The sequence below is a fragment of the Cuculus canorus genome, chromosome 8, assembly GCF_017976375.1.
Source record: "Cuculus canorus isolate bCucCan1 chromosome 8, bCucCan1.pri, whole genome shotgun sequence".
NCBI classification, from domain to species: Eukaryota; Metazoa; Chordata; class Aves; order Cuculiformes; family Cuculidae; genus Cuculus; species Cuculus canorus.
Window position 1 is genome coordinate 9,204,735 of NC_071408.1, and position 21,374 is coordinate 9,226,108.

General features: G+C 36.6%; 1 protein-coding gene across 2 annotated transcripts in view; it reads right to left on the reverse strand.

Moving 5' to 3' along the window:
• Nucleotides 1–21,374, reverse strand: part of VAV3 (vav guanine nucleotide exchange factor 3) — a 165,786-nt gene that overhangs the window by 27,096 nt on the left and 117,316 nt on the right. For both annotated transcript variants that reach the window (XM_054073128.1, XM_009555828.2), the window contains exon 20: nt 5,222–5,358. In XM_054073128.1, the coding sequence (XP_053929103.1) occupies nt 5,222–5,358 (137 nt within the window). The remainder of the gene's footprint in view (nt 1–5,221; nt 5,359–21,374) is intronic.

Sequence of the window (21,374 nt, forward strand, 5' to 3'; positions counted from 1 at the left end):
AGGCTGGGCACAAGAATTCTAACAATTACAAATTAACTCCAATATATTCACAACATGTCATAGATGTGCACACTAAACTGAGAGACCAGCTGGAGAAATGCATCCAGGATGGTCTATATTGAGCCTTGAATAGCAACACAACTGCTACCCCAAAAGCTGTGGGACCACAAAGTTGCTCTGGGTTTCTAAGGGCCAAAAGGGACAGACACTGTCTTACCCTCTTAAAGTGCAAAAAGGGACATAATTTTAAATGTTCAACAGTGTTTCATAATATTTGTAGTGCTTCCTCCTGTCATAATTACAGTCGGGATATTTACACGATTATCTCTTACTATTTTTCCAGAAAAGCATTTGCACAACTCGAAATCGAGAATGAAAGCTAGATTTGATTTGCAGACATTTAAACGCTTCAGCTTCCACAGAACTATGGCAAACTGAGCTGTTCTATGACCTGAAGTAAAAATTGAAAAAATAAAGCCACATAACAGCCACTGAAGAAAATGCAGCATGTACAGAAAGACTAGACCATGGGACAAATACGATGTAGAGCTAGCATTTCACTGCCTTACCTGGCCTAGATACTGCTAGCAGTACACAGGGATGTGTATTACAGCTTTAAAAGCCAACAGAGCAGCCAAGATCACCAGATTAGCTGTGGTCTGTATTGGTTAAATCATCATCACAACAAAGACATCATAATGTACATACATTCAGAACAAGGAAGCTGAACTACAATCCATAGGACATGCTGTAATGCATATCTGCACTTTGATTTTAAGTATTCTGTAGGCAACCAGTCAATGGCACTTGTGGGGAAAAAAAAGAATAATTGGGAGGACACTGAACATTCATTGAAATGAACTGATGAGAAACTACATCATCAGTGAATAGGCCTATAGGAGATACACAGCATCAAGAAATACTCTCTGCTCAAGCAACAACCCTACAATTACCTCAGATGTTAGCATTTGTTGGAACATGCTGTTCTTTGCAGCTGTGGGACAGATGTGTCGCTTTGTTGGACTAGGAGAGGCTACAAGTAAAGTATGCATTCTATGGACAGTACACCACAACAGAGGTGAAAGCAAGAGTAAAGTCATCACAGCAACAGACTCCCTCATCACAAAACAGCCCCTAGTACCATGACCAGTACAAACCCTTGCCTTGGCATTTTAAGCAATCACATGAACATAACAAGCACTGAGACAACACAAGAAAGGCTGTGTCTTCTGAAGACAAGCTTCACCTCAGGTAACTACAGATGGCTTTGATAGTTAAATAAAAGCAGATCCTTAAACAGAACAGAACAGCATTTGACTGCTTACACACTGCTGAAGGAAATAGCTCACACTAAAATGCCCTGCCAATAACGAGGCTCATACAAATAATTTGATAATGTCCTCAGAAGCCCAGGTTCATAGAATCATAGAATCACCAGGTTGGAAAGGACTCACTGGATCATTGAGTCCAACCATTCCTAACACTCCCTTAAACCATGTCCCTAAGCACTTCATCCACCCATTCCTTAAACACCTCCAAGGAAGGTGACTCGACTCCCACCCTGGGCAGCCTCTGCCAGTGCCCGATGACTCTTTCTGTGATGAATTTTTTTCTGATATCCAGCCTGAACCTTCCCTGGCGGAGCTTCAGGCCATTCCCCCTTGTCCTGTCCTCAGTCACTTGGGAGAAGAGGCCAGCTCCCTCCTCTCCACAACCTCCTTTCAGGTAGTTGTAGAGAGTAATAAGGTCTCCCCTCAGCCTCCTCCAGGCTAAACAACCCCAGCTCTCTCAGCCGCTCCTCATAAGACTTGTTCTCCAGCCCCCTCACCAGCTTCATTGCTCTTTTCCTTTAGAAATCCAGGCTTGGTGTAACTTATACACAAAATCATGACCTGTTGTCAGATGATGATTTCGAACACTAGGATCTATCCATCAACTCATTAACAGCAAAATTATTATGCCACCATTCTGCACTTCTAATAATCAATTCTTTCTCCTTTATTTTTCTTGCTTCCTAGTTGCTTATTCTTTGATGCATAAGCACTTCCCTGCACTGCCTTATAATGGCTTATGGTCATTACAAAAGCAGAAGCAAAGGACTGGACTGAACTAGTTTTAAAATATATGTTATGTATATACTATTACATTGTATTTCTAAATTATCATATTAAAATATACATTACATGTATGTGCGTATATGTGTGCATCCATATAAGAGCCAATTAAACTCTTCAATTAATTTATTTCAATGACAGCCTCAGCAAGACTAGAAGCTGATTCACAACCCGTGTCATGAGGGAGACTTTCTGAAGCCACTTGACATATTTACTCTAAATTTCTGGACTGCTGCCTATTACTTGGCTATGCAATATGCATAACTTCATTGGATGTGCACAGAACTAGAACTCCAGGACAGCTAAAACTTATGAATTATGATGTCCTTAACCCATTTTCATTTGTTTACTGCAAAGTGCCATAAAGAAAGGAAGGAGACAAACAAAACATTACAAACCAAATAACAACTCTAAAAGAAAAAAAAGGGAGACTTTTCAAAAGGCACTTATACAGTGCTGCCTCCCCAGTATTTCAATTTTATGTCATAAGTATATTTACAACATACTTAATGCCTTTTGGCTGTTTACAGCAGGACCACTAACTACTGAAGCATTAGCATTGCATCTGTAATACCTATTACTTGATACAGGTTTAATCTGCATCAAAGAAAAGCTGGTTTTGAAAAAGGAACGAATCAGTGCAGGAAATATCTGTATTCTTTTGGCATACTTGAGAAACATGACTGCCTGAGGATGGCAGGTAATTGCAAAGCAAACCTGTAAAACTAGAATTACATTATATCTTATGGTAGGCATTGCGGCACCCCTCTAAGTCTACCCTCAGGTTAAGCAAGTACCAATTCACTCAAACCAAACTCAGAAAAGGAAAGAAATATTCACATCTATAATAAAAATCTGACTACTTCAAAGCTTCACTACTACAGCTGAAACAAGGAGTAGCGCTCTGGTTAAGGGGCCTGAAATTTCCATTTAAAACATGCAAGTTGTCTCCCTTGTCCCCCTCCCAAGCCTCTCCTCCTTTACTTATTTCATTCTGCAACTGATGTTAGCAGCGCACCAGCTAGGCAAGAGCATGGCTCTCCTAGTCTTGCACCGTGACTGAGTAAAGGAAAGTAGTCACGGAAAAGTGGATCTACGAGTATCCACATAAGACCATCCTCCTCTTTATATGTGGCTGGGCATTTACTGAGGAGAGTGAAATAACTTGTGTCAGTATCAACCCCCCTGTATTACACATTCTCTTTGAAGAGAGCTTAGATTTTGATGATACCAGCAAAGAGGCAGAAAGGAAACTCGTGGAATTCAGACATGCTTATCTTTGCCGCCTTATTGTCTCTATGATTGCTCAATTTGCTTCTCAGAGAAGTATTTACCATAAAAAAAACCAAAACCCATACTTCTCCTGTTTTCCAGATTGCATAACAGATAGATTCATACGTATACATGGCCTTGAATTATTACACAACTTGCCACATGCATTGCTATATGATCAAACATTAACTTGGCAGAATTTTCATGTCTATCAAAACATATCTGATTGCATTTAAGCTATACCTTAAGCAATGCCTAGGAACTTGTGTTATCTATTTGATGAACCATAAAGAATGAAAGAGATAATATATACTTCAACCAAACATATTTCTCTATTACACACACTTGAATTTCTAAACTGAGCAACGGTCAGCTTAAAAATCCATTGTAATATTAGTCTTGCTGGGCAGCCATAAATTAATCTAAAAACTTTCTCGAATAAAACTTACAGATTTTAAAACAAATGGTGCTCCACAGGTTTTATTCTTAATATGCATTTTGAAATGCAGATGTCATTACAAGACTTATGAAAATCTGTATTAAGCAGCATGTGACTAGACAGCTTGTGAGAAAAAAAAAAATTCCTGACTGGTACTATTGGAGATGGCAATTTCCATTAAGACTCAAATCTACTACACAGGCTTTTGGGGAAAAGCCTCATGCACTTTCCAGTTTCTGCTGGTTAAACACAGTGAGATTCTAGCTAAGTTCTTTAGCATGATAAGTACTAATAACATGTAAGACAAAGTCCAGTAGATTGAGTTGATGGATATATATGAAAATAGCAACAGAAACGGTCCCACAAGGTGTCAACATTCTGGCTTGTACTGAGTGTACTAGTCAGATAAATACCTTCTAACCAGACCCAAATCAACAGCACGTTTAATGCTTCTCTGGATCAGAACTCAAGACCTTGCAGAACCAAGGCCTGCATATAAAACTATATAGGCCCAAATCTGCCAACCAACTTTGGGAAAAAAAATACTTTTAGTGATGTGAAATATCTATGGTCTGCTAAATAACAGGTTGGGGGATGGGGGTTGTTATTTGGTTGGGTTTATGTTGGGATTTTCTTTTAGAGGTGAGGGAGGGGGAAGGTTAGAATTTTGTTACATATTTTTAATACATAAAGCAATTCTATCGTTTATGACTTCCCTCAGTTAAATGTTGCTCAGGACGATGGAGTGTCATAGAACAGAGTTCACTGATTCAGTCTTGAAGAGTGTGGAGAAGATTCAGTCCTAACTGAAGCCAGCAAAAAATCCTACAACCAGACTCATGTAATCAACCAAGGAGCTTTTATAATTATATTCATTAATTTATTACAGCCTCCAAGAAAAAAGAATCGTGAAGACAAGCACAGGAAGACACATTCCGGACAACAAAACACATTCCAGACAATGACAGATGCTTCTCAGCTGCTGTTCCAGTAATATACTGAAAGTTTTTCAGCAAAACTGAGTTTTGCTGATATAGCTCTTAGTTCTGCTATGTTAGCAAAGCAGTGACTGAAAATTCACAGAACTTCGGTTTTTACGTGCCAAACGTTTTCCTTAACTCCCATAATTTCTCTAGATGAATTCCTACCACTGTCATGTTCTTGAAGATTTCTTTACGGGATTTTTGCTCTAAGGCTGCAAGAATGAAACTTTTCACAATACAGGAACTACTGACACTTTAGGAGTAAAAATGTTTGCATGACACATTTGTTTTTGAGTAAAACACAAAGATATTCTCTTTCTTTTCGAAAGGAAAATGTTACGAGAGTAAAATATCCATAAGAACTTAATATCTGGGTGTAATGGAACATAATAATTTACCAAATGATGCAATACCTGCCAAAATAAGCTATGTGCATCTCCTCTAATTAGTTCAATAGTGTCCCCAATCTGGATATGCAATGGTGGACCATCTTGTGTTGCTGGCTGAGGTATTCCATTGTAATTTCGAATTACTTGCATTTTTGGTAAACCTGAACAAAGAAACAAAAAGAAACAAACAAAACATAACTCAATATATATTTTTAATTAATGACAATTTAAAAATCCTGAAGACCACAGAAGCAATCAATCAACAAACAGACACTCTGCTTTTCATTTAAAAAACAACCAAAACAATAAAGGCACTAAGGCAATACCTTAATACTATCCCGCATCCAACCTAATAGAAAAGGACTACTTTGAAAGAACATTTTCACCCTCCCTTCCTCCTGGGGTAAAGTTGAGTTCATGTCTACTGAGGCTCTTTCCTCTACACATGCACTTCTGGCTCACCATAAGGTTCAGATATTAAGCCTACCTTTGTAGTTCAAGGCAAAAGTTCTGAACTAGTATTAAAGACACCAATACGGGTAATTTCGTCAGCTTTAGATCAGTATTACCAAAAAGCCTACTGCTGATGTGTACATGCCCAGGAGCATAACCTTCTAGGCTTCTCGTAAGTCTTTTTCTTCTTTTCTTTTTCTTTTTTTTTTAATTTACAGCTTCTTACAATATTTTGGATGCATGTAGCAAAGCCTGGATCAATTTAAACTTTCGCTGTCAAGACAAGAACTCTAGCTGCATACTAGTTTTTCCACATCAATACTGGCTGCATCTAGACAGCTCTGATTTTGTTGAGCTTTTTTTTTTTTTTATAAAAGGGAGCAATTTGCTTCTTGAGACACAAACTATTTTCCCCAAAGATTAGTGTCTCTGCTTGTTCAAAGAACTAAGTTAATGTTTTTAACTGCAGTTCAACAGCCCACCACAAACATGTAACAAATGTGGGGCAGAGGGCAGGATTACAGCCCCAAGAGAAAACCCTGGGTACTGCAACCCCACGTTCTATAATAGCATCGTTAAAGAAACAGTTAAAGCATTACAGACACTCAGTCCATAAGAGCATGCTGTGATATTATGTCTACTTGAAATCAAGTGATGTACCCACCTACTCCGTAACATAGTAAGAACTCAAAAGCTTTTAGAAAAGCATTTTTTTTTCTACTGTATACTGCCAAAGAAAGCACCACTTTAACAGATCTATTTTTATTTACTGTCCCTGGATCTTTAAATAAAATTTTATCTAATAATTTCCCTCTTTTTAACTGTGCATGGAATGTTAAAAAAAATTCTGCAATTAAGTGGGCATATCCATTTATAATCTTAACCAGAAAGCTTTTGGTTAAGTTAGATTGTGTACGAATGTATATTAATAAACACAAATAAGAGAGAAAGCATGCAAAGTCAAGGTAGCTGGGCTGCCATATTTAATTAGTTCTTGCCAGAGTCATCATTAACCTAATTATGACAACAAAGGGTCTACAAAAGACCTACTTCTTTAGCAAGATCACTACTGCAAATTAGGTGGCAAGAAATACTAATATCCATTATGTCCTTTATAAAACATGAAAGAGATCACCTTCAATAATTGCTGTTCTCTGTATTTAAGAAAAAATACTATTCCAAAGTGCTGAGGAAATGTTAAGCAAAGCAATACCAGCTCTTAAGTTACTCAAAACAAGTGACACCATAACTTTCACTACTTCTTCAAGTTATCTGGCATACTTAAAAAGAGCACCTAAGTATTAGCAAGACATTATTCCTCTTAGGATAAACACTAGACTTTGCTTTATTTCACAACTGAAAGCTGTCGTGCTTTCAGTGCTGATTCAGCAACACTTGTTGCATCTATTGCATGGCAAACAGAAGCAATGCTTCGTACAAGTACCTACTCAAAGCTCACAAGTTTGTCCTAATGCAAGAGGACAAAAATTTTATCACAATATAAATGACAGCTCTACATACGTGATAAACTAGAAACACGCACTCAGAGACATGCATGGAAGTTGAAGCAAATACATAAAACATTACTCATATTATGAAACCTTGTATTAGGTGATTTAGTTTATCACATTTGTAGTGTGTACAATATACTTTAAACACTACCTTTGTATTGATTTCATCAGAGGATAATCAAGAAATATTCTCACGCACTTTTCAGTGCAAATCCTGGGTTTTTTTGAAGATACTATACTTCTGAAATTAATCATAGAATCACTAGATTGGAAAGGACCCACTGGATCATCGAGTCCAATCATTCCAGCAATCCCTAAACCATGCCCCTCAGCACTTCATCCACTCGTCCCTTAAACACCTCCAAGGAAGGTGACTCAACTACTTTCCTGGGTTAATAATCATAAATGTTTAATAATCATAAACATATGTAAAATTACTTCTTATTTCTATTTTACTGGTAATTACAGTTTTTGGCAACCCTGAAAAATCAGGCCGAGAGAAGTGGGGGGGGGGAATCATGCTTTGTCAACTAGCAGAATTATTCAAGAGGTAACACAGAATTAATCATGTTAAAACATATTATGCCTAGAATACTTGGTATAATTCAATATCCTTAATTCCATAAAATCCTACAACAATTTTTATTAGAGAATTCCCTTGTCAGATACAATGTTGAAAGATTTTATCTAACACCTCTTGACATCACTAGAAATAATCCTATTCATTTAAATAGGCTTTCAGGTTAGGGTCTTAGTCTTAACAGAGCTCATTATCTTGCTTCAGATCCCTTCTTAAAACTTCTTTGCCATAATGCCTAAAGAAACTAAGACAACTACAGCGCTGATGTGCTACAGCTGCTTTCTACTATGGTGACCAACAAATCTTATTTTTCTACTGTAGTTTTACTATCTATTTTTATCTAATTGTTTTCATTGGTCTACTCAGGAGTTCTTTGTGCTCGGCATTGTCTGTTACGAATACATACAGCACAATGTATTCACATAATCACCAGACCTGCATAAACCAGCATCTGGAGTAAAAGGGATATATGGTTATATTGTGATTTCATGAATTACTGCATTATTTTCATTCAGCCACTGTAGTAATGATACTGTGTGCTAGCTTCAAGGCCACTGATCAAAGATATGTATATAAACAAGCAAAATTATTTTCTGGTGCTAATTATTTAAGCACACATTAGATTTGACTCAGATTCTGAAAAGAACTTTGTACCTTGAAGTACAACAACTGAAGGTAAATTCATTTTCCAACAACAGAAGTGCGAGTCACAGTGAATATATTCATTCGATATCAGCAATAGCAGACATGCGTCAGACAGCCTGTCCTGATCAAAGATACAAAAGCAGCAAACATGCAAACTAACGTGCTTAACTCACCATATGAAAATATCAAAAAGACCTGTCCATGTTACATGATTTTAAACATTTTTTTTTAAAATTCACTTTTACATACACAACAGATTAAATGAAAACTCCAAATCAATCAGATAATAAAGGGGGGGAAACAAAGCACTTCTCACAGAATTGCCTTTACATCATCATCAAGCACAGAAGAGATAAACAGGGTAAAGAAAAGTTCATAAATTGCAGTAGAGAGTCAAAACGCTCCAAACAGAATACACAACTTTCTTTTCACCATATAATTAGAGATTTCTTAACAGTAGCTCAGGAAGAGTTTAGCAGATTAACATTGAGATGATGTACGTTTCATTGGACGAAATCCGGCCAGCCCTTCACCTCCTAACCTATACAAAGTACACTGGGGTGTGATGGATCAAACTCCATCCACTGTTATTATAGGAACCAGTTCACACAGTCTTTCAGATTTTTAGCAAACTTATCCTAAACCTAACCTGTTTGTTCCCACAATATATTTTAGAACTTTATTCTCTGAGCATTTATAATCTTCTACTTTGTAAATTAGTTCATGGTCAATTTATGGCCATCTAGAGGCAGCAGTACGAATAGCTCTTTTCCTTGCCTACATTTATGTTCATAATGTAGTTATATAGAGCAATAATACCCCTTTTAACCTTAATTTTGCTAGGCTAAACTAGTCAAGTCCTCTTGGCCTCCTCTATGACAGATCAGTTCCCCCGAGACAGTGCACTAACTGCACTACTGAAGTTCAGACAGACAACACCTAGAATATTTTCCTCGTCTACCTCGAAATTTCTTTCTTAACTGGCACATGGATTCATCACAAAAATACTCATTAGGAATCCTGAGTACTTGCTGTAATATAATAATATGTACAAGAAAAAACAATACGTTACAGAAACCTGTAATGTTTTAAGTGTGATTATGGACTATTGGTGACAGAAACATTACAGAGACATTATGCATTAATGACTAAAATGCGAAATATTATAAGCATTAGACACATTCACATTTAGACATAACTACAGTCCTGAGAGTATCAGATAACTGCAGGAAATTTCTGGAAACTTATCTGGGACAAAAATGCTATTCATTAATATGCTTAAAGCAGATAAAGCTCCAACACAAAGGACAATGTCAGAATTTCAACCATACTTTACCATAATTAATGGCAAAAGTCGCATTGGTCTCCACGAGGTCAGATTCCCACATGACAAAGCTTTTGTCAGGAAACTTCCTAATTTAAAGATGCAAAACCAGCCAAGTAGTTTCCAACTTTGAAATAAAAAAGCAAACCAACCCAGTCATTCCATCAATAAAAAACTGAAATTTACTTCACATGAAAACCAGGAAAATGCCTGTATTCCTAGAAAAGTCTTCACAGTCAAACTCTGGGACACAGGTTGAACACAAATTTATGTCTAAATCGTAACTTATGGGAAAAGCAGAAAGCACGCTAGAGTCAGGGTTTACAAAATCTCAACTTGGCTACATTACAGAAAAAGAAAACCTCTTATAAGCCATATCATGCAATTGAGTATTTAATCTCATGAGATTAAATTTTAGAATTATAAATCTACATTTTAGAATTAACATAGTTTGTAATAAATTAGAACACCCACTATATATGAAACAATAGGGACATATAAATTACTTGTATTCCTTACAGCAGCTCTGAATTTATGTATGTCACTGAATGACCCTCCGAGTTTCACGCAGAGATTCAAAAAAGTTATTTTTTGCTAACAACATGCATAATGCATGCCCTGTGAGGACCTCTATCTGTCAAAACTGATTCCAGCACCTGTTATTTCCAAACAACACAGAATGCGGTTTACACCTTGGGCAGGGATCATTTTAACATACAGATTAATGACAGGGTTCATTTTAAAACAGATTAATGAGAGAGTATAGGAATCTAGGGTTCAAAGGCGAATTTGTGGATATACTATTAGCACCAAGGCACAAACCAGCTTTGTCTATATTAAGCATCCATTCCTAGTTAATCTGAGTCTTGAAAGACTTTCTTTTTCTCCAGGTAAAATATACCCTTGTCATCAAATATTTATAAACTGATCCAAAAATCACTAATATAATGGAAGAAAGCCTCCTGGCTTCATGAAACTTTTGACTCTGAAACAGAATTTAAGGCTATCTAACAAAGCCACATCTTCATGTTTCCAGAACCTCCATGCAATGAGATTTGCCCTTCCCATAGGAAATGACATGAAATCTCACTACTTCTGTCCTTTCTTTCACCGAAAGAGTGCTTTGGGTGCCTGTCTGGACACCCTGAACTTGCTCAAAATCTTTTTGCTTTATATTTTTGTAGCTACAAAACTAGGGAATGCAGCTCTGCTATGCAACAGACTGACATTCAGCGATCGATGTGCCTTCCATAGCAAAGACTAGAAGAAAGACTCCATCTCAAATCTCAGAGTAGATGCACCTCCAGACATCTACACCCTCCAAACAGGAAATGAGAGTGAAGTAGCCCACAGCATTCTCTCACTGGATTAAATGCCTGAACAGTGGCCTGGTGTCATGAATCATTTCAACCGTACAAACTCAATACATGAAGGCAAAAGAGACTTAGCGTTTAAATAAAAGTGAAGAAATCCAAAATTAGTATTTATACCACAGTAAGTAAAAGTTAGATTGTGAAGGTTTCAGAACAAGAAGCATAAATGCAGACAATAAAGTAATTAAAAAATATGACAAAAAAGAGGAAAACATATGGGTCGATAAGGACAGCAGTGTGACGAGCAGGTGGACCCTGCAGTTACACCCACCATCTGAGTATCCATGACATAAAACATGGCAGCCTTGCCATCTTTTTTAGCAAGATGCTGCTCCAGTACCAGTATTATTAAAAGTTTACGGGAAGGTCTGTTTTGAGCTTTGACTATAGGACAACAAAGTCCTTTGGCACTGTCTGTATGTTCTTCAAATCACCTCTGCTAGGTTCAGTGCTTAAAATTCCGGTTCCTTATTATTTATTGTAAAATGAACAGCAAACTGGTTTCTTCTCTCTTGCATTTATCAGAAGAGCTGCATCAATAGCTTTGTATAGTTACCGTCAAAGGCAAAGCTTGTCTAGAAGAATGACTTAACTGGTGAGGAGACAGAAGAAAAGCAATAATACATCATCTACTACAAAAAACCACTTGCATTCAGTATTCAGGACTGTCTATCAATGGGATGAAAGAAAACAGGTTGGTTTATTCTTTCTGCTCTTAGGCCAAGTATTTATGACACAAATTACAGAATTCACGTAGATGAAACATGTCAGCACAGTCTTTTAAGTGCACTCTTCAGAGTGGCAATGATTTAAATAATTACTATTGGACAAAATTACTACAATGAATAACTACATAGACATACGTCAAAGAAGATATTTTAATTGAACTGTTAATTCTCCTAGTCATAAGTTGTAATTTTTGTACGTCATCATAATTAGAAGTTCTAATTTTAGTTATGGCTTATAAGCCTTACATTCAGTCAAGATGACTGAAATGCTGACAGTGCCTAAGAATCAGCTTGGAATATTTCATTTTTCGTCTTCTCTTTAGCTGTTTTGTCTTTGCGTACTGTTCAGTAAAGTCTCAGTATTTTTCATATGACTAACTACAACCCCCGAGTTTTCTCCTTGACTCAATTTTATGTCAAAAAAAAAATCAGAAGGCTAAGTATTAAAAGTTACTGTAAGCCTTACTCAACTAACTGTTTAAGATACCTTTATAGGCAGAGGCTAAGTAGATCAGCCCTGGCAGGGCTTTCTTCCATAAAAAGAGAACTCACAAGCACCAGGGGGTGCAAAAGTCTTCACTATACCATAATTCAGATAGTAAATTTGTAATGCACTCCAAAGCACATCTGATAAACATTCACCTTCCTCTTCCACTTCCACAAAACCACAAGATTTAAAGACTGTCATCCTACAGGACAAATACAACTACTGAAGAATTTATTTTTTTACAGCCCGAGCCCTACTTTCCATTCCTATCCTCCCTCAACTGTTCCGACCATTATACCGCCTTAAAAACCTTCTTGAAGCAGCATTCCAGGTTCCCTCCAGTCCTTTACTACCCGTCATATCTTCTATAATTATTCAGAGACCAAATTTTTCCACTATTTCTCTTTAATGCTGCAAATATAAGCTGTATTCTTGGCAGAGACCTCAGTAAAAATGGTCAACCATCAACTAAAATGAAGATGTGTGGGAGGAAAAATCTGTCTGCTGGCAGTCTGATCAACAACTTGTTATCAGAAACAGAAAAACACCACAATTCAAGAAGTCCTTTTGCTTCTTCGGGTTTTGTAGATCTGATCATTAGCAAAGAGCTCCCCAACTAGTAGCTGTACCTCCATTTTCCAAATAAGATCCACATAGAACTTGGAACTACATTGCAGACCATAGCAGAGAGTTCATTACAGGGAAAATGAACAAGTTACCTACGTTACTTAATTTACATGCTGCCTTTTTGAAATTGTGTAACTTCTGAAATATTTCTACACAGATTATTTTTTTACACTACAGCAGTTCGTTATGCTTAAAAAACAATACATAGACAGACATCTTCCCTTGCTCTGAACATCAGTATTTGACTCAGCTCAAATGTTTTTTTTCAGCAAAGATATTTGAGGAGAACTCTGTCTTTATCCTTAAGGACAATATAAGCAGCATTAATAAAATTACCAGCATGGGAACATGGACAATCACTGAGGTGGAGTAGCAGCTTAAAGTTTTCAGATCTTCCAAGTCAAGGCCAAACTAATTGCTCAACTTAGTGCTCCTACAAATACAGCTAGCATTTACTTTGATCACAAATAAGCAATTTGGCTAAGAAAATTCAGAATCCAAACTGTAGTTTCAAAATTGAATTATTTATTCAGAAAAATAATTCTAACAGAAGGCATTTTCTTACTTAACTCCAAAAATCAAGGACATTTGGCACATCGTGACATTCATTTTAAGGAATCTGGAAGCTTGCCTCTGTGCAAGAAAAAAACAGGCACTGCAGAAATGCTTCTTAACAGCCATGTTTTTAAAATTAAGAAGAGAAAGCCATATGGGCTGCCTTTTGGGAAAAGAATAAACCTGTCATTATTCAGATGACCGATGACCATTTGTCTGTCATGCCCTTAAGGTTGGTTCTGCTCACAACTCTCAAGAGATTCTCTTGCCAGGTTTAAACTTATTTTTTGTTTCTCAAAACAGAACAGAAGGAGAAGAAACTGTGAAGGTTTTGGGAAGTCAGGGGACAAAATGTTAGAACAGCTCAAAAGCAACCTGAAAATTAGTTAAGTACACAGCAGAAAGAATCTACTGACATACAAATGCCAAGTCATTCCTGTTTGCACAGCAAACATTTTTCAGGAGCCATCCTGGGCATTATTCAAACATTCAATCATCTCTTTAGATACATATATTTGGGTTTGTACATCTATATGTAACTGCAGCAACAAAGGATCCCATTTTCAGTAAGTCAAGTACTAAGTACTAGAAAGATCAAGTACCATGAGCTCCAGCTTCACTTGTCTTTTTTTTTTTTAATATTTTTTAAGCTTAAGACAGAAACGTTAGCATATTAATTTAGAAAACCTGGACATGCCCTAGATAGGTAACTGTGGATTGCAAATTCAAGAAAGGATGTTTAAAATAATGGAAATTTCACGTGCCATTTCAACATCATGTCTCATTATTTATACTCAAAACCAGGCACTTTGCATTCAAAGCTTTGATGTCTGCGGTTTGTCCTCTCTCAACCAAAGAGCACTCTCTTCAGGACTGTCCTGCAAGAAAGCAGAAGGGAGCTACAAAGTTCACTGACTGTAACAGTCACAGCCGCATACATTGTGTGAAAAATTAAAGTGAAAACTGTTTTTCTTTCACTGACAGAGCTTGTTTCCTTCTCACTCCAAAAAAAAAGTACTAAGGACAAGCTCTAACGCTTTGTGGAATTTTAACTTCAAATGCCTGTTCGGGCAACCAATCCTTATTTGCAGCGACACAAAAAGCTGTCTTTGTGAGAGTAAGGCATTTTGGAACTGTCTAGATTGTGAAGAAACTCAGCACTTTGAACAAGCATTAGAAATGGCCGAGTGCTAAATGTCTTATTATGTGAATAAACAACAAAGAACAATCAGGATTCAAAATTACAATTTTCATTCATTTTGGCAAATCAATGAAATCTCATCATTTCAACGTAATCATCTCTACCAGGAGAACTGAGGATATAAATTTCAGAAGTAACATTGCCTCAAAACTAAGAAGCTCCATTATTTTCTTTAAAATTGAGAAAACTAGAGTTTTGGCATATGAATTTAAAAGTGTGGTACGTGAGGTGTTGCTTTTTATAAAAGCACAAAGTATGAAAATTAACCAGTGTTAATCATCACATCTTTTAATGTGGTGCCATAGCCAGGCATGGCATTCTAAAATGTGTATTTGTTCAAACAAGTACCTGCCCTGAGGAGCTTAACAACTTACATTGGGCAGATACTATAGATGAGCTATAAAGGTGTGTTCAGACAATAGTAGATCATGTGCAGCAAAAGGCTCTGAAAAACAGCGACAAATCTTGGAAGACAGATAAAAAAAACCCATTATTCCACAGAAGTAATGACTTTGAGCTATATTTTTAATATTACATTCTGCCCGTTCAGGAATGATTCTGCAGCCAGCGGTAAGAGGAAAATTGCTTGAGAACAAGAGCCCTGTTTTGGAAATCAAATTTAGTACTGTGAAATATCATTAATCTTGTGCAAGACCTAGGCATTTCTCTGTTGTTGAACATGCACAGACTGAATAATTCTGAAAAAGAGCTTGGTCAACTATATATAAATAAAAAAACTTTGTCCCTTCTAGAAAATATAGTGCAGTAGGAATATCAGAGTCAAATCTCACCTGCAGTGTGCCTGACAGCAGCTCTACCTTTCAACAAGTCTATTCAGCAGAAATGGAATTAGTCATCCTGCTGACTACACTACACACTTCAGTGTACAGACATTATGCACTAAAATAATAATCATGGACAGCAAGATGGTATTTGTGCACAAAATAACCCATGAAAACACACAGCTATGCCATCTAGAATCTTTAACAAGTCTCAAACAAAACTTTAAAATGTGCATTTCTGAAAATACGCTCAAATTTCATTCATCAGGCATTGCAAAAATGAAAACGAATTTCTCTTTCATGCAATTCCTTTTGTGCTCAGTGTTGACTAACACCATCTGCCTCAAAGAGAAAAGACCCTACTCTCTAGAAATAAATTCTTGGGCAAGAGAGGAATTTTGAACTATTACATAACATCAAGGGGAAGTGGCTGATGTCTGACAAAGCAGGCAGGTTCCTGCACATGACAGAAAGATCTTGCCTGCACGCACCCTCTTCGTAATGCTACATAATCCTTCAGCTTTTTAACTTAAAAATTCTTGTGATCTTCCTCTTTGAGCAATTTTTCTTTTCTGTGGCCTCTACGGCGATTATGGTAGATACTTCTTTTACTTCACCTATCCGCAAAAAAATTTCAAGCCGACAGAGACCTTCTTGGCATGGAAGCATCTGTAGATGGACATTGCCAAGAATTATGTCATTATATTAAGCAATGAAAAAACACCATGGCTTTTGCTGCAAAAAAAGTACTTTCAAAAAGTATGCCTACTGATTTCTGGTTTGTAGAGGTTACAGTAAATCACTTCCTTCTGGGAGAAGAGAGCAAAACTTGCTTTCATTACAAAATATTTGTATCATAAAAATAAAAAAGGATGAGTGCATATTTCACTGTTACCACCATGCAGTTAAAATTGTTTATCCCTTAATAATATACACTTGTGATTTTGTTTTTATGCTGCATACTTTGCACAGCTGAAGCATTGGCAATCTATGAAAATAACTTCTAGGAAATCTAAAAGGCATAGTCTTTTGTGATACCTCCATATTTTCCATTAAATTGTAGTATTCCAAGCCTCATTCAGGCTGACCTATCTATACACAGACATTCAGACCCTATTTTAAATATCCACTGAGTATAAACAAGTATATATACATTTACATATTATCTGCTGTCACTGTCTCCATTTAGAAGTTATCCTTTCTTTTCTAGCAGGATTGGCGTATTAAAAATTATGTTCTACTCTGATGCACTAAATTTTCTGCAAACTCCCTCCTCGTTTTATCAAGGAAGAATATTTTCAATTTTTAGTACTTTTTTTAAAATTGTATAAATATTAAATAGCTTAAATTTTTATGTTTACATATAAGTAAGTCTTAAATTTGAAGATGGATCACACGAGGAATAAATAATAAGCAGTAAAAGAATATCGTTTTAAAGATTAAAATGAAAACATACAATAAAACCATCCATGATCACTCGATCTTTGTTGCAAAGTCAAGAGGTCAAAATATCACAGGAAATAAAGATGGGAATCAAGTCCAGTCCCATGTCAACATGCCAGTTCAGCTATAATAATCAGGCTCCATCTTAAAATCTTTCTGTTTCTTTCCCTCCCCAACAAGAAACTTCTCACAGACTCATCTTCCCAACAGTGAAGGTTCTCCTATTTTCTGTTTCTAGTCTGAATGTGGATTATATACTCCCGGAAAAGTAGATAATTTCTTAGGACACAAACCGTACCTGAAAGCAATAAAGGATATAGGTTGATGTTCCATCTAAACCAGGGTAAGCGTATTCTGTCACACCCCTACTAACTATAAAGCCTCAGCACTGAGCTGACTGAGCAATCCAATCCAAAGGAAAATCACTTATTCTCCCACTGCCACCATCACCTCCCATGACCAGCTTTCCATTATCCTGCCGAAGCGACTTAGCCCTTTGGCTGGATAATCATTAGATTCAAAAGAATGGGCAGTGAGGGAACACCTGGGAGGGAAAAAGCACTGCATCTTGTGACAGCAGCCTGCAGTTACATCAAAGAATCACCAGAGATCAAACCGACACCAGCAGAACACACAGAGTTGACACTTTTTCCTCAAAATACCGCCCTGACAAAGACTACCCTTAGTGCACTTAAATCCCAAAATCAGCTCTTCGACCTTAGTCGAGCATTTGACGTTTCTCAGATGCCTGAGCCACGTGCCGCACCACGTACAACTACAGGATTGAAATTAACACCACCAGAAATGAGCAAATAACAAAACTAGCACATGATCCACAAGAGCAGTCAGGGAGTTAAGCCTCCATCACTAGTCATGTACTCTTTTCCTTTCAAGCCCTTCTCCTTTATTTAGCCTCTCTTCTCTATACAACCAAGATAAAATGGGGGAGGGGGAAACTATACGGCAATGTGTAGGGTTTTAGAGCTGAAGAAAAGAACAAAACAAACTACATTTAGTAATTGTAGAAGATGTAATGACGTTAAGTGAATTTCACTGTAGTAAAATAATCACTGCGAGGTGGAAGAAGAGGGGCGAGATGGAATTCTGGAAGGAAAGCTGTGCTCAGTACATGCAGCTTTTGTTGTTGTATCATAGTTTGTGTGATTCGTTGCTGTCAAACCCAATTACTAAAAAAAATCCAAGAGCAGTACACATGCTGTTTTATCATCTGAACTAAAAGTTGTAGTGCTGCATGCTCTCTCCTCTCTTCACATCTCCTATTCCAAATGGGTTGGTTAAAGAATAACTTCTAAGGTTAGTGGAACTGAGGAACATTTTCAAGGCATCAGATAATGAAGTTACTATTTAATTCCCTGTTAACACACTAAAGCTTAAGAAATGCAAATTATGCAAAGTGCAAGACTGAACATGTCTTCTATTTATTTGCAGGTCAGCAGGAGCAGCGATGAGAGCTGAACTCAAGCACTTTCTCTAAATCCCTTATGGAGATAATCCCCTCCCCCCCGATAAACCACATCAAAGGGTTAAAACAACTATGTTGAATTAATTGATTCTACTGAAGAATTAACCAGATCATTTTTTATACTGCTGTCACTGGAAACACTAAACACTAAAGATAAAATATGAAATGGCCAAGTTGTTTATTTGTGATCTGCAAACTATTTCCTAAAATAGCCTCAGTACCATAGAAATAGGAGGTTAAGCGTGAAACTAATCTTTTAAAGCAACTCAGTCGTAATCAGTAGATGTCCCAACATGGAAACCTGATGTTCATACAAAGCAGACTGGCCAAGCCTACTAGAAAAAAACACAATCTGCAAATATACAGATAAATATAATGTGAAGACTGAAAATACTTTTTGAAGGAAAGCTGGGGATATTGTATTTTTGGATATTCTTTGCAACAGACAATGAATACAGGAATCAAGATAATATATTAATACAGATTAGTGAAATAATTTTAACAGGACCCACTATGAAGCTGTCTTCCAGTTTTCAAAATATGAGAGACAAAGTTCTCCCCAGATAGATAAGCAGCAAAAGGTTTGATATAATATTTTTTTTTCACACAGAAGATGGTTTCCAAAAGGGTCACCCAAAGGAGTCCATGCTTGGACTTAAATTGTTCAAAAAATTAAAAACCAGTATGGAATTGGAGTAAAAGTGAATTAAGTCTTGCAGAAGGTGCAAAATTATTTCTTTAAAAAGAACATTACTTGCAAAAAATTGAAGGAGGATTTCATGAACTGGAGTGCCTGTACAGTAGCGTTACAAATCACAGAATAACTTGGGCTGCAGGAAACTTTGGAGGTCGGTCATAATTTCTTGTAAGCTGTAACAACAAATGCAAAGTAACATACGCCTTGAAGATTCATGCATGATGACGGACAAAACCAGCTACCATCATACACATAACAGTTCTTGGGTAATTGCTAAGTATTCTTAAAAATCAGTTCTTTAAGATCATAAACTAATCCTGCCGTGTATAAGAAATTCCTCAGAGCAGACCACAGAACTAGAAAGAATAACCACTTTTTGAGCTGACTATCCTTCTTGCAGACAACGCAAACAGGATGGTCAGATGTACAGAAAAGCTTCTATATAGGAAGAATTAAGGAGGTAATGGCTCTTCAGGATAGAAGAGTGATGACTGGGGGACTATGACAAAGAGAACTTATGAATGGCATAGACACAGCGACTCGAGAAAAAGTATTACTTCTTCATTTATCATTCACTTTCTTGATTCAAAAAAAACAGGTGGTGTCAAATTAATAGGTAGTAGTTTTAAAACAAACAAAAAGGAGTACTTTATTCACACAATTAATTATAAAAGTAACAGTTACAGGATGTTGTGAATGCCAATATTTTAGATTGGTTCAAAAAGTGGTAATGAAAATATGTGGAAGAAAAATGAAGATCTAAGAAACAAAACCACAAGGTACTGGGGAAAGTATCACAATATCTTATCCCATATTCCATCCTTTTAATTGACTACCGTTGAAAAAAACGATTCTGGGCTAGCTTGGACTGCAGCCTAACTCAGCCTCATCGTTCTCTTCTCTAGGAAGCTTAAAGAGGTGAGAAGATTACAAATTCTCCTGAAAAGCAGCATCAGTTTTCTCAGGCTCTTGCCTCTGGCCCCTTCAACCAAGCCATAAAACCTTCCTCAGGCAGAAGGCAGAGGCAGCTTCTCTTCTGTGAATTTTCAGCAGTCTTTATTCTCCCATGGGATGGCTGCTTTCAGTTTTACAATGTTTCCCAAATTCTCTGTGTGAGAATTACTTTGAAGTAGTGATCAAATACTGATTTAGTTAAATGAGTGAGCCACAAAAAAAGAAATCATATGCTTTAGAGTACTGTTAAAATTCAGCAACTTTTGACTATTTTTAATCATTCATTGCCTTATTATCTTTGTTTTGCCTTCTGAGAATGAGAGTACCCTAAAGATTAAAATCAGATATGAAAATAGATTGGTAAATGCAATACTCCTTTTGAAGATGAATGAGAGATTTATAAGTCCCAATAAAATTTAGCGAAATACTATGCAATTCCCTTCTACTTGCCGTAGTAACTAAAGGCAACTTTGGACCGTATGACTTCTGTATGTGCATTTGTTTCCTTTTTTAAAAAAAAATAGGGCTGCACTATTTCTGTGAGTGTGTGAAACGCAAAACAGTGCAGGAGGTTTTTATTGATCATACTTCTATGCTCATTTTGTCCACTTTTATGTTAATCTTTTCCTTTCTGCCTACCCTTGTAGTCATCTGTAAACAATGACATTTCGCTTATAACAGTCCATGTTGACAGTGCTTATATGCAGAAATAGAAAAGAGATATTGTAAGAATTTTAACCTACTCCACCTTGAAAATTATGCTAATATTTCCTGACCATGTCTTAAATTCCATTATTTCTCTAACAGAAAAATAAAATTTTAGTTGCTCAAGACAGTCCCAAAAACACATCCAATAACACACAAGAGCCTAAATTACTTAACTACAAACTAATCTTGCAGTCCAACCAGACAAGAATGAAAGTGTTTGACAAAATAAATGTATTTCACCCTTTGGCATCTAGGTCTTCTGATGTTTAATTAAAAGAAAAGGCTAAAGGCTATGTTCTTCTCTGAATGTTAGCTCGCTGCCGAGATGCCAAAGGGACAGGCACCTTCAAAATACCTCTCCCCAACAGGAATGTAAAAATAATTTTAATTTAAAATGTAACAACCCAACTAAAAATCATTAAACTGCATTTGAAATGCTTCATTGGAAGACAATACTCTGCTTTGCCTTCCAGAAATGCATTAGTGGAAAATTTCTTGGTGCAAAACATTAGACATGTTCTTTCTTGTATCTCAACAAAGATGAATTCATTATTTCAGGAATCAACAATAGCTGAGCATATGACATTAGTGCTGTAGTCAAAAAAAAAAAAAAAAAAAAAAGGCAA